The sequence below is a fragment of the Lagopus muta genome, chromosome 17 (assembly GCF_023343835.1).
Source record: "Lagopus muta isolate bLagMut1 chromosome 17, bLagMut1 primary, whole genome shotgun sequence".
NCBI classification, from domain to species: Eukaryota; Metazoa; Chordata; class Aves; order Galliformes; family Phasianidae; genus Lagopus; species Lagopus muta.
In genome coordinates, this window is record NC_064449.1 from 6,388,164 (window position 1) to 6,402,260 (window position 14,097).

General features: G+C 42.8%; 2 protein-coding genes across 7 annotated transcripts in view; one reads left to right on the top strand and one right to left on the bottom strand.

The window, feature by feature from the left end:
• HECTD4 (HECT domain E3 ubiquitin protein ligase 4) overlaps window positions 1-3,827 on the top strand; it is a 66,454-nt gene extending 62,627 nt beyond the window's left edge. For all 6 annotated transcript variants that reach the window (XM_048964657.1, XM_048964660.1, XM_048964659.1 and 3 more), the window contains one exon: window positions 449-3,827. In XM_048964657.1, coding sequence (XP_048820614.1) covers window positions 449-585 — 137 coding nt within the window. In that variant the 3' untranslated portion in view covers window positions 586-3,827. The remainder of the gene's footprint in view (window positions 1-448) is intronic.
• Window positions 3,828-4,703: 876 nt separating this feature from the next.
• TRAFD1 (TRAF-type zinc finger domain containing 1) lies at window positions 4,704-14,045 on the bottom strand. The gene is made up of 11 exons (XM_048964665.1): window positions 13,613-14,045; window positions 12,415-12,550; window positions 12,288-12,341; window positions 10,789-11,191; window positions 9,210-9,476; window positions 8,344-8,414; window positions 7,941-8,153; window positions 7,049-7,181; window positions 6,444-6,756; window positions 5,963-6,035; window positions 4,704-5,563 (listed from the first exon to the last, which is right to left on the bottom strand). The coding sequence occupies exons 1-11, from the start codon at window positions 13,654-13,656 to the stop codon at window positions 5,519-5,521; spliced, it is 1,752 nt and encodes a 583-aa protein (XP_048820622.1). The 5' UTR covers window positions 13,657-14,045; the 3' UTR covers window positions 4,704-5,518.
• Window positions 14,046-14,097: the final 52 nt, after the last annotated feature.

Sequence of the window (14,097 nt, forward strand, 5' to 3'; positions counted from 1 at the left end):
GGGTTTGTCTGCTGTCTCTTACAGCTCTGTTCTGCTTACAGTCTGCTTACATCACGATCATAGTTCTCAGCCTTTTTTAATTAAAGAGCCATCTAAAGTGCAAATAATTGCTGCAAGAGGCATTTAACTGTGGCTGTAAGAAAAGATAACCTGCTTTTAAAACACGTAATTCTGCAAAAGTTATAATGAAAATTTGAACTGCTTCACACATCTTTAGTCTCTAGAAGGCAGGTATTTGTACTGTATGCATTTAAAGTGATAGAACCGTCAGAAAATCAGCCTCAGAACCGTGTGGAGGTACAGCACTCCTTCAGCTTCCAGAGGATCCGTTAAGGAGAATCTTGTTCTTTTGATATTTGTTAGCATCAAGCAGAGGGAGGGATGCTTTTGGGGAACAAGGCAAAAAGCAGCAGGTGCATTCAGACTCCTGGCACTTCTTTCCCCTCAGGTTCTCCGGACTCTCGGTACATCCGTGTGGAAACGTGCATGTTCATGATCAAACTTCCTCAGTACTCATCCCTGGACATCATGCTGGAGAAGCTCCGATACGCCATCCACTACCGGGAGGATCCCCTCAGTGGCTGAGCAGGATGGGGGATGCCTCGAGGTGGCCCTGGATTGTTTCATGACTGCTAATGTTGGAAACCCTTCCATTCGCATAAAGACACCTCCTGTAACACTGTGTGATGGCTGGAGGTTAATTTATTTTGTGAACTTTCGTTCCCGTTACGATAATTACTGGAAGACTTACATTTTGTATTTGTAGATTTTGTGGTGGACTGGTTATTTTGCTTCCTTGTTTGTGGAATATTTGTAGGATAGTTTAGTAAAGACCAGTTTGTGTATAATTTAATTTTGAAAACCTTGAAACATGTACATTTCTAATTTTCTAATTCAGAATGCTGTTACGCAAACACAACTGAGTGAGGATGTTCTGAGGCTGAGAGAATTCTGAGGTAAAGGCTCATAGATCTCTCTCCTGTGAACCATTTCTGAATACAGTGAAGGAATCTGGTGTGGGAGCAGATTGCTGCTGGCTGCCAGCCAGAGCTGGGCACAGCGCTGCCTCTCTCCCAGCTGCAGGACACGCAGGGCTTCTGGCACTTCTTGGGTTTTAGAGCAGAAAACACGCTGCCAAAATGCATGTTTACATTTCCACCATTTTCTTGTAACTTTTTAACTTTAAGCAAGCACACAGGTAGCTGCCACAATTCACGTGGGGTTTCAGCTTGACTCTTCTGATTAGGAAAGTTTATAAGTGAAAGAACCACGAAAAGGAACATAACTCAGTGGCGTTCTTGCCCTAGATGTTCTTGAATGTCTGCTTTGCTTAGTAACAAATAATTTCTTCATTGTAATTAAAATATTAGCAGAAACAAAATGGCTTCTCTCTGTATGGCTTAAGATATGAGCTTACAATCTGTGACATTATCCTCTTTCCAAACAAGCTTTCAGAATAATCGGAGAATCACAGTCAGACTCGGAGCAGCCCAGGTTGGAGGAACCTCCTGCCCTGCTGTGGGGACGGGGAGCCTGGCTGAGATGTCCTGTGCCCTGGCCATCCACTGCTGAGGATGCTGCTGTGCCTTGGGGGAAGTTGTACCAGTGAGTGATTGTTCTCACTGTAAAATATTCTTTTCTCGTATCAAGATGAAACCTCTCACAGTGCAGCTTGTACCTGTTGTCCCAGCCCTCTCCATGTGGCTCCTTCTGAGGAGAGAGCCTCCACCTCTCTACAGCCACCCTTTCAGTACTGGCATAGTGGAGAGGTCTTGCCTGAGTCTCCTCTGGGGTGAGAAGACCTGACTCCTTTGGGCTCTCCTCTAAGGCAGGATCTTCAGCCCTCTGATGGTCTTTTGGACCAACTTTGCACCCTTTCCAGTCCGTCCTCATCTGTTGTGACTTAAGGAGACCAGAGCTGGGCACAGTACTGCAGGGTGGCCTGATGAGCACTGAGTGAAACTCATAACTCATTTGTATTCAAAAGTGATTGATCTCTGAGAGCAAGTTATCCTAGAAACGTGACACTTGAAAGGAGTACGAGGTGAGGGGCAAGGCACAAAGTTGCTTGTTTGGAAGGTAGAGCTTCTATTGTATAATCACAGATCTTGGTAGGTTATGGAGAGAGAACGGTTCTCGAAGCTTCGGTGTGTCACCAGGTGTGTTCTGCAGTGGTTCCAAAACAGCTCGTCAACGTGCACATCTACCTTTGCTCATGTAAAAACAGCGTTGCACTTAATGGGTGCATTGAAAATTAAGGCATTGCTTTGTTAATCACGTCGAGCCAGACCCAAGTGAGAATTACCTGCGTGCTGAGGAACTGAAGAGAACATACTGAAATTACTGCTGTGCTACTCGGCTCGGTGCTATATGTAAGTTAAGTGCCAGTACTGAGCTACAAGTTATTTATTTTTCTTCCGATGTGCTTGGTGCACATCAACCACATGAGAGGTCGATGATGGTGTGTGTGTAACTGTGCTTCAAGGTGGGTATTATTTGTCTCTTTAGAAGACAGCATACACTAATTTGACTTGTCAGTGGTAATGGGAATTGAAAAAGCTGTATTTATTGTACATTACTGTGAATATTGGGAATGATGAGTGTGTGGTACTGGGAAGATAATGTGCGAGTAAGAGAGAAAAAGCCTAAACAAGTGTGTACATTCTTGTTCTTCTGTGAGCGAATGGAAAAATGTGTGTGCAACAGTTGTAGGATAGTTGATGGCATACAGAGTCTCCAACTCCTGTGGTTAGGAAAGCTGTGTTCCCTTCTATGGCGTATGTCCCTTTTCAAAGGAACAGATACATGTAAGAATATTTACTCCTGAATCTTGTCCATTTCCTGGTAGAAGCATACATGTAGCTGAGAAATTATTCAGAATAAAGACAAACACACTGAGCTTATGGTGATCAAGGGGAAAACTGAGCAGAACAAATGGCTGGAGCTATTTTGCTCCCATTTCAGATGTGCATTCTCAGGCAGGTGCCACAACGAATTGTGAAGCGCATCATCTGACTTTCATGACAGAACTGTTGTTGCTGACAATGAGATGTTTGGAGTTTCTTTCTGATGATTGAATTGCAATTTCTGTGTTGGTTTTGAATCTCCCATTTCAGGCCCTCAGTACTTCAAGTGGACTTGCAAATACCTCACGTGCAGGTGTTTGAGAACTCGGTATGCCAATGGTTCCCAAGGCTCTGATTACAGCTGTAAGATAACTGCTGCTATTGTCTGTCTTCTCCTTCCAAAGAGCACATTTGAAAGGAACATATCTGCATCTTGGCCCTGAAAAGTCTGCTGTAAAGTTACTTGATACGTATTTATTACAATTAATTATTTATGAATACAAATAACAAACTTAATCAATGCTGTTTACACCTTGCTGTGTAAATGAAGCTTCTTATACAGGAAAATTGTCACATGAATAAATAACCTTCACTGACTCTGTTTTTTTCCTGAAGAATGGTGTAAACCCTTCAAGAGGACAAGTCCTTTGTTTTTAAGTTACTAGGAGGGAAGTGCTGCAGTGGTTTAACCGTAGCACAAATGGCCTTTTAATTAAAGCTTTTCTAATCATCATTACTTTCTTGTGCTTTAAATGAACTTGAGATTGTCTGTAATAGGCTTGTTTGTCAAAACAAAGATTGGTTTGTGATTTTTTTATATATACTCAGAATGTAAAGTTATACTAAACAATGGAAAAACTCTGAAGCTGGGTATTAGTTCTAGCTTGGTGTGTGTCCATCTTGGTACCGTACACAGCATTAACCTGTTAAGTGCTCTTGGCCATACAGTGTACACTTGCATAAAGGAGATTCTTAACATCCCTCTAGCTGTATTGTGTCCTTATTTGGGGCTGGAAATTAAAGTAATCCTCCAATGATGATGCTGCCTTCATGATGAGGATTAGAACTACTAGAAATGAAGTTGTAGGCTTTCTGCTTTGAAGTCCACTTTTATAGGTTAATTCACTGTAATTTGTATTTACTTTCACCAGAAATGTAAGTATTTTGTACAAAAGGTAAAGTAAAATGATTGCTCATACTTCTCTTAGTTGAGATAGTTTGCATTATTTCTTAAGCATGAGAAATAGTGCTGTACATGGTGTCAGCTCCATAGTTTTTTTCCTTTCTTCCTGCTGTTTGAACCAAGGCACCCTATGACCTTTCTCACATAACAGAAGAGCCAGCTTAGCTTCCTTTATCTTAGCAGTTTTCACCAGAAATGCCAGTGCAAGGCTGGTTACCACCTGTTTTTAATACCTTTCTTCTGTATAAATAAATGCTTACAGGTGGTGGAAGTGTTCATAACATGTCTTTGTTTTAGAACTGAGACCACTTCAGCCACCTTTAGTCTTCTCTCTTGCATGCTACTGCTGCCCTGCCCTACAACAGCACCTAATTACTGCTAATACCAACTGCTGTGCACAGTTAATGACTGTGGGCTTCAGACTAAAGCTATTTTCTAAGGCCTGCCTACTGCAGTCTGTGCATCACCAACTCCCTTACGCTGTGCCAAACAGAAGGGATGCTAGCAGCTCTCCTAAAGCACGTTGACAAAGCCCTGCAGATAATACTCATAGGACATAAATTGATGAATGGGCATCGTTAAGCCTGTGGTGATAAAACTTACTGCAGAAGGGTTTGCAGATGCTCTGTGAGGGTGTAATACCACTTAAATTAAGATTTTCACTGCGCAGCATCTCAGGATAACATTAGGTAAATTTATTACAAGGAGTTTTAAAAAGCATTGACTAATACAGCATTAAAAAGCATTTTACCACACAATCCTGGGATTAGAGCTCATCCACTAAAGAAGTCATGATCCCCCCCCGCCCTCAGCCCTTCAGGTAACAAACTGGAATGTGCAGCTGCCTTCTGTGCTGTGGGGTCCATCCAGATCTGCTATGGTACAAGAGGAAGCTGCAAGGTAGCAGTAGCACCCTGTCCCCCTCTTCTCGCTGCTCACTACTCCAAACAGCTAGATTCAATGTGCCCACAGACCAGCCCCCCTCACAGCACTGGGTGTTCCCCAATACACCAGCACAGAGCATTGCACAGAGGGCTCTGACAAGATACTGCTTCCCCCTTGTCCCCCACCTCATCCTGGCTGAGAGCTTGCTTTGCTTTTCTACATAGCATTGCTGCCTTCAGAATAACTAGCACTGTGCAAGCAGGAAACATGCCTAGAGATGAGTATGACAAAAGAAATTCCCTTCAGTGGATGCTGCAAAAAGCTAGTATGGAAACAGGAATGATGTGGTTCCCTAAGGAGAAGCATATTAGCAAATACACATTTTAGGAAGTTGCTAGTGTTGATCACAGAAGTAGAAACCTGTAGTATACACTCACAAATTGAAAAATACATATATAAAATGGTAACTGCCCATAAAAATTTAAATTCATATAAAGTTTTCAATGACATGGCAATACAGCAATTACTTGCGTTCGGATAAATAAGTACTAGAGTGCATAGTGGAGCGCGTAGAGTGCTAGGTAAGTTTTTCATATGTGGTGGATCACTCTTCCTCTGGATAGCCAGGCTCAGGACCCTGGGGCTTTGCCTAAAAAGGAGGGGGGATTAAAAAAAAAAAAAAAAAAAAAAAAAAAAAACCAAAAGCTGCTTTCAAAAGTTATTAGCTAAAGAACTATGGATAAAAACCTTGCTGAAGCAGGAAGGAATGCAAGTAGCTCATCATCCCGGCAACAGTCATCACAAAACCAGGCAAATGTATCCATCTCACCTAGGCACCGACTGGAGGGCTAACTGGTAGGAAACATTTGCTCTTCCTAAGCAATCCCATTCAGCAGAATGAGCCAAGCAAGCAGCAAACAACTCAGGAGCACCTAAATGCTTTCTAACATTCATACACTGAAAGACAGAAAAGCTATCTGTTGTACTCTGAAGCAGTGCAGAACGTAGAGCAAAGCACCAACCTCCTATCAGGTTCTGGCTGCCTTACCTTCACCTTCCTGTTCCTGAAGCCGACTGGAACATCTGACATCCCCGGATTCCTTCCTCCTTCACTTCTGATGCTATAGAAGAAAAGCAGGGATGCTTTCAGATGAAGCAAGTCTACTGACTCCAGCCCTGTCACTGCTAAATAAGCAGTCCCTCCACACGAGAAGTTTAGAAGCTCTAGGAGAAAGCCCTGCATTCTTCTGAATCTGAAGGCAGTTATTGTTGTAGCAGAAGAGCCAACCCCTCTGCTCAATTGCCCTTAGGCATTTCAGTACATGTACAGTAGATTCAAAAAAAAAAGACCATGTGTGATTCAGCCTAGTGATAATTCAAGGTAGATTAAGCAGCAAAGAAAGTAAGTGTTGAGTCATGAAGGCACTATGATTTCTGCCTTTGCAGCAGCACAGTTCCCTCACTGTTTAGGACAGGCCTAGAGCAGCCACTGGACACTAAAGGCCGCACCTCAGCAAGCAAGGCAGTACCTTGGTTGGACTGGAGAAGTTCTGGACAAGCTGGACGTGAAGGTTTCTGAATGAAGGTTCTGAGTAGGTCTCACACGTGGTGTTGCCCCACCAGCAGGTTCACCTGCACCTCTGTTCTTCAGCCTCCCCTCATTACCAGCCACCTTCCTCGGCTTCCCTCTGGAGTTCAGGGCATCACCAGTTCTCACAGTACCAGAAGAGGTCAGTGGTGCATTCCTGCCATTTGCTGCATTACTCAGTGCCCTGTTTCCTCGAGCAGGACAACTGAGCCTCTGCTGCCTGAAGCCTTCTATGCACCGAGGAGAAACATCTCCTGAGGGAAAATAACAAAGGGGAACTTAATAGGAAAGTAAACGCAACATCCATCCAGATAGAACCACACCTAACTTCCATTCAAGCAGTAGAGGACTTCAAAAAAGAAATTTCTCAGGATACTGTATTTCAGACATTTACTCTTTCTTGCACAGAACTAGAACAATGGTAGAAGGTAGAATGCTTACATTTTGGAGACAGAAAAGGCTAAGAACATCTATTCAGCTCGGAACGCAAACAATGTCCCTGCAAGTGAAAAGGAAAGCAACACACCAAGTCTATTTTGCCCACACCTTGATGCCTGATTCGCCTCCGAGCCAGCTCTGGTGATTCTCTTCTCTCCCTGTTGTCTCGAGGAGATGGTGGCTGCTGTGATGGAAAGTTGTCTGCTGGGTTGGCTGTGGCTGGGCGCAAGTCACATTGATCCTAAAGCAAACCATTAATTTGAGTATTTAAATGACAGCCATTCAAATTTATTCTTGTAAAAACATTGCAAAGCATTGCCTTTCAAGAAGATTAAGGTTATTAGGGATTTGTTTTTTAGAAGAGGCAGATACTGGCTTGCTGACCCCCACTTTCTCTTACACACACAACCTAGGAATAGTTACTTGCTATCACAGGCCCTAAGGAAAGAAATGGAACTGCCATCACCAGCCAGAGCTGCTAAACACAGCCACCCTGCACATGGGGTACTGCTGCCAGCCAACCAACAAACGCTGTTCTGCCTCACACATAGAGATCACTACAGAGCAAGTGTCAAGCATGTGGCAAGCAGCCCTGAACTACTGTCACTGTAAGTCTGATCAGGTTCCCAGTATCACCCTGACAGCAGTTGCCTACCTCTTCCCTTACCTACACAGGTTACAGCTTTATGCTTCACTCCCACCTCAGCTGTGATTCATACAGCCTGGTTTCAGTGTGACTCCAACATGTAAACCAAGCATTCATATTGTGTAATCTCATGGCCCTTTCTTTAGTTTTCACTGAAGAACTTTTAAAGCAATTGTTCTTTTTTTCCCCACTAGGAGCCCCAGCATACCACAACAGCTTAGCTGTTACCAATAGGGTTTATTTAGGAAGGTCTGATAGAGGGAACAGTTACAGGGGTTCCACTCCAGCAGGACACAGAACTTGGCAAACTTCTTGAACTATACGTAACAGCACAGATTGAGCTCTGTTTATTACCTGATGATGAAAAAGTATCTCCTCTTCCAGTTGGATGCCACAAAATTCACAGGGAATGATAATGTTTCCTTCTTCCTGGACAGCTGGGTACCAGGATGAATAATCAGACCTACAGCTGTTGTACCCAACATCATGCAGACTGTCATGTTTTTGTGGATCCAGAGTACTTCTTTTACTGAAGGAGGCAAAGGCACTTGCTGGGTTACAACCTGTCTGTTAAGCAAGTGACACAGAAAAATCAGCTATTTCATTTAGCACACCAGTTTTAAAATTAATGCTGAGCAAAGATAAAATCACTAGATTTTAACTGTATCACTGAGCAAACACTGCACCTTTGTTTGGTCACAGTAACAAACAAGTCTTAACTGCAAGCTCCTAGATACAATACAAAGAGGTACTAAACCTGATGAAGAATCAGATCTTCAGCAGGGTAGAGCTCCTCACAAAACTCACACGGCAACATGATCTCATCACCTGCAAAGCAATAATGGTTATATCCTCTACCATAAAGAGCCTGGCTGCATTTGGATCAACTTAGATTCAAAATTGCTAAGCAGTCAACTCCTGTTCTGTAGCACAGAACAGCACCCAGAGCAAAAGCTAAGGTAGTAGTTACTGTAATCCCACTTGTTGAGTTTTGCAAGTAAATCCATATCACCCAGAGAGAGAACAATGTTTTGGGGTCAATGGTTTGGTACAAAAGCCTATTAAAGTCTCAGATAAATCCCTTCATACCATTTTCCCTTTCAAGTTAAATTGACACTTCAGGTCTCTTGCAGACATTGAATAAACATGATGGGAAGGCAGCAAGGAAGTTTGTTGTTACGAATCCCAAACCACTGATGAGCACAGTGTTTTTTGTTTCTAAAGGTACACCAGTGTTTCATTTAGAGCTGAAGGCATTTTTTCATCCCTGGAATAATATCAGTACTTATCCTTGTGTCGTTCTAAACAGTTATGAGTTGAAAAGACTTTCTGGATGAACATATCAAGGTCAGAGCTCCACTGCACCTTTTAATCCTTTCTCCCCTGCCATCTTGCTTTACTTCTGTTCAAAGTGGTATTACTGTTTTTTTGAGGGAACAGAAGACAAATTTTAAGGAAGAAATGGCATGCCTAAGCTATTATTAATTATTTAACAGTTATTTAGAGGGAGTCTCAAAGAGCTTCACTTTGATCTACTTAGATGACCTTTGACACTCCGAATCCAAGAATCCTCTTTCTCTCTCAAACTTAAAAAAAACAACAACAACCAGCACTTATACTTACATTTCATGTGGTTTGAAGTGTTCAAAGACATTAAAGAGTCATAAGGAAAGGTATTTGAGTTGTCTGTTTCATTGGGAAAGGAAGATGGCACAAACTCTTTGGCATAGTGGTTTTCCCAGGCGTCCCTGTGAATCTCTGCTGCAGTATTATTGCGAGGATTATTCTCATTCTGAAGGCTAAGAGCCAACATGTGGTCTAAATTGGCATTCTGCTCTTCATAAAGCGAGTTAGTGCTTTTATTTCTCTCCAGCTGCTCCAGTCCATACTCTTCAAAAGATGAATATAAATTTTAGGTAATGTTAAACCTACAACAATTACTTCAGCACATTATTCTAGTTCACCAAGAGGGTTTCACATGTGGACACTCATGGAGTTCATTATTTCAAAGCCTAGGAAACTCCCTGTATCAAATTGGGAAGAAGGAAAACATTCATCCTATTTTTGTTTGTAACAACAAAAAAGAGGAGAAAAAGAAAAGAAAAAGTTGTTCCTCTTACACAAGCATTATCAAGTAAAGAAGTTCTGTATCCTACCTTATGAACAAGGTTCAATTCTAATACTGTCATCTACTCCTTCCTGAAGGCTGGAACTTTTCAGCCTTGACTCTTTAATATATGAGTAGGAAAACTAATTTCTTTTAACGACACTACATTGACAAATGGGGATTATACACATACAGAAGAAGATGACGAAATATTTCCTGGTAGTAGAGTTATACATAAAAACAAGCAAACAACAACAGCAACAACAAAAAACACAGCTTCAAAACAGGGCCCAAGATTGAACTGATGATGTCTAGAGGAAGGCTAACTCCTCCCCATGCTGGCATATTTCAAATACCTCCAGCATGTCATTCCTCTCAATTATATGAGAACTTTAAAGAAAACTTACACATGTATGAAAATCTTATTATGAACATTCTTTAGAATTCAGTACAAGTGGACAAATTACAGTTCTCCAAGCATTTAGCTTCATTAACTAACCCTAGAAGTTATTTCTGCAAGCCAGGCAGTCTTTTATGGCAAAGACTGTAATGTAGTACTTTGCAGTGTCAAACCCTTCGAGTGGCCCCCAACAGAAAGCAGACACACGTTCAGCACAGAGCTCATGGAAAGGGCATGTCTTAAATGTGACACGACCCTCTGCACGTGGAGGTGGGAGATTAGAGGCTTATGAGCAAGCAGGGCGTTTATAATAGTCTCAGCTATGTCCAGGCAGGCAAGAAATGCTCAGCACTGCATATGTGAACCACAAACAGATCTTACCTAGCCTTCTACTTAAAGGAAGAGTGCAGTTGCTAAATAAAAATCAAAAGAATTTCAAGTGAGCAAACAATTCCAGTGTCCTTTTTAAGGTAGATACTTGTTGAGGTGATAGCACAGGCAACGTACTGGGCTTTCGTCACACCAGCTCCCTCAGCAGTTCTCCATTTAGGTTCATACTTTCGCAGCCCTGTTCCACATAGTGCCACACTTATTGCCTCTAAGCTTTTCTTAGTCAGTTCCACATAAATCTTTTAGTTGGATCACTCGGCTAACATTAGATTCAAAATGAGTTATTGCTTTCATCTCTACCTTACCTTGATTTTGATTTCTTTGTGTTCTCGAAACATTTCTTCTGCTCATGTCCTTAAGTGCTCCGTCTCCTACGCAGCCGCTATAGATCTGCCTTTCTAGTGCCCTGGGCATCCTCCACAAAGGCCCAGCACGGTTATCTGATCTTAGCTGGTTTCTAATGTCTCGCAGGGCATGCAGACCTGCACCCTCTCCCTCAAAGCAAGGCACTGTTTTGCTTACTCGCTTCACCTCTTTCCCACAGACTTGGGGATGCTCCTTTAGATCTTTTACCATTACGTTAAGGCCACAACCACTGCACATCTCAGTCCTAGCTCCACAGTAACTTTCATGATCCTGAAGCTTATTGAAAGTAAGCTGGATGTCACAGTGCTGGCAGACTGCAGGACGCAAAGGGCACGCCAGTGTCTAAAAAAAGAAGAAGGGATTATTCTTCACACACTGAAGACGGAGGCAAAGGTAGATGGAGGTTCTCACTTCACTTAAGTTGGGCTTGCTATTGTTTCTCTAGCGAGATACAAAGCTACACTGAAGAGCAGCCTGAAATAAAATACTGTACAAGAAACATAAGAACGATACATTGTGTAACCTGTGTAGTCAGAAAGCTGTCAGCTGAAGCACTACCAGTGTCCAAAACATTCCTTTTACATCTGTAATGCTTTAACAGCTGGTTCACACAGTGCTTCTTAAAGCTAGTTTTTAAGAAGCATTCTTCACAGCCACATTTAGGCACTGCTAAAAGACATATTAGTGTGTGCTATACCAGGGAGCAGACTTGCAGCACATTTTCCACTCGCTCTTCACCCTACACTGAAGCTAAATATATATATAATACTTATTATAATTGAAGATGCTGCAATAACACATCACCACTTTGTAAACACAAGTACTTCACAAACTTCCAGCATAAACTACTTGCAGTGTTTTGGACTGGGTGTATCTTCAAAGAAAAAACTGTTTTATTTCCTCATCAATAAGCAGATCTGCATGGCACTTCCAGAGTCTTTCACTGAGCCCCAAGGAAAATAAATAAAGGAATTTATAACAAGGTTGGCTGTGGCAGCAGAGAACTGCATTCTGGAATCCAAAAAATCCCTCTGTGCTCCAGGGTAGTTTATTTCACAAGGTTTTTTAAAGATGTCTGTTTGGACACAAGTTATTAAAACTCATAACAATAGCAGCAGATACAAAAATGAGTAACATAAACAGATATATATTTTTTTCAGTTAATAATTGTATTCTGTACTTCTGAGGTCCTTTGCCATTTTTCATCTTGATCACTAACAAGAATCAAATTACTAATTATCATAGATAATGCTTTGATAGGAGGGCTTGAGCAAGCAGTTTCCCACAACTTCTTTCAGAGAACCTGAATTTAGAAAGCATTAAATAAAAGGGATGCAGACTGGAATCCAGGTCTTGGCTGACAGAAGGACTCTAGGAACAGCACTTGGAAATACCATGCAGAATCTCCCAAGTGTGTGTAAATATAAAGTACACCAACCTCGTGATCCTCCAAGAGGCTTTTTTCAACCTTCATACTGCACTTGCAGGTAACCTACAATAAACAGACCTCATTAGATCAGATGTCACAGAAATCAGCAACTTTAGGGGAGAAGTGTTGCCATCACCTGCACATGTTCAGAATCAACGTGGTTCTTCATCTCAGCCTTTGGGACTGATTCATTGCAGTAATGGCAGACTTCAAGATTTCTGCTACAGTGGATTTCGTGAATGGTGAAGTTAGCAGCAGGAATATCCTTTTTGCTATGAGAAAATCACAGAGATCACTTCTCAGAAAACAACCTGACAACAATTTTAAGTAATTGTTTTTAAAGAAAAACTGCTAAGAAGGCTTTCTACAATTTTCCTGTTTAGAGAGCCAAGGAAAGAGAAGAGACAAAGAAAAGACAAGCCCAACCAGTGTTCCTATGTAGTCACAATGCAATCTATATGTATTGCAGAGCTCACAATTTATCTTAAGGCAGCCTGAAAGTTCAAGGTTGATCCATTTCTTCATGTGAAAGAAAAATATAACAGCATACACAAGTTATCATCAACTTCAACAGACTTATCTGAAAAAATAAAAATTTCCTCCCCAAAACAACTTGGCTCTAGCACAGTCCAGCACTGCTCTGCTTGGAAAAAACAAATAACCAACTCTGTTATGCTGGATCTTTACCTTCACTGCCTATTGCTTTGTGTCCTTCCCTGCCACAAAGTAAAAACACTGCAGGTACCAAGAATTGAACACCTGGCCAAGCAGTGTGATCCAGCAGCAGCATGTGAACTGCATGTACTTCTGGCAAACAAACCAGACTAACGCTGAAAGAAACTGTTCAGATTTCAGTGTCTCTCTTAGAAAAAAATGTGTGTTCAGCTGCTTATATTTAATATGCAACTTCTGTAAACCACATCATTATCAGTAGACATATGAGCAATGCTGGAGCTCCTGAAGACAGCTAGCTTATCAAAGAGACACAACTGCCACATCAACATGTACATACTATTTTTACATCCCTGCCTCCTAAAAATATGTGTCAAGAAAAGCTTTGAATCACATCCTCCTTGTCTACCACACTGCAAATCAAGCTTTTGTTTTTACTGGACTGCTGTGGTAGCTGCCTGGTAATTCAGGAACTCAAGTAATGGTTGGGAAAACTTCGTTATAACCCATTACTACTTGGAGAAGGGGGAAAGGGGGAGGGGAAGAAAAACCCAACCGTTTCTAGAGAGAGTTGTTCGTTGACTCATAGCTTCTAACATTTCGTAGCACCCCAAGGCGATGTTATCACCCACCCCATCCCGCCGCCAGGTCTCGGCCCTTACCAGTTGCCACACAGCTGGGTCTGCACCTCCGTGACTGCAGCCATGGCCGCGCTCCGCTCGGGAATCGAAAGTGACAACACAGGCAGTTTCACTTCTGCTTGCTGGGGAGCCGCCCCCAACGGCTGCGCTCCCAGCAGCCGCCCCGGAGCTCTGCCTGGCACGGCACTTTGCGCTCAGCGATCCGTCCCGGGGCACCGCGCCTCAGCGGCGGCCAGCGGCTCCTTCTTTCAGCTCCGGACCGGAACAGTCTGCGCCTCCCGGGGACGGCAAAGAGAGCCCTGCTCACCGCAGCGGAGCAGGGAGGCGAAAAAGCGATGAGGGAAGCGGCCCGGCAGGAGTTAACGACCAAACAGCCCCGCACACCGCGCACCACAACCCGCCGACACCGGGCCTGGCCCCGCGCTTCCTACCGGCCTCTTCGCGCCCGCCCCCTTCGCCCCCGCCCCCCTTCTCCTATTGGCCAGCAGGGAGCCGTTCCGCGAGCC

Coding starts and splice junctions, on each gene's coding strand:
- TRAFD1 (XM_048964665.1), bottom strand. CDS start 13,656: ATGGCTGCAGTCACGGAGGTGCAGACCCAGCTGTGTGGCAACTG. Junction 8,415..9,209: donor CACTTCAAACCACATGAAAT/GTAAGTATAAGT, acceptor ATTGCTTTGCAG/GTGATGAGATCATGTTGCCG. Junction 7,182..7,940: donor AGATACTTTTTCATCATCAG/GTAATAAACAGA, acceptor GGTTTGCTTTAG/GATCAATGTGACTTGCGCCC.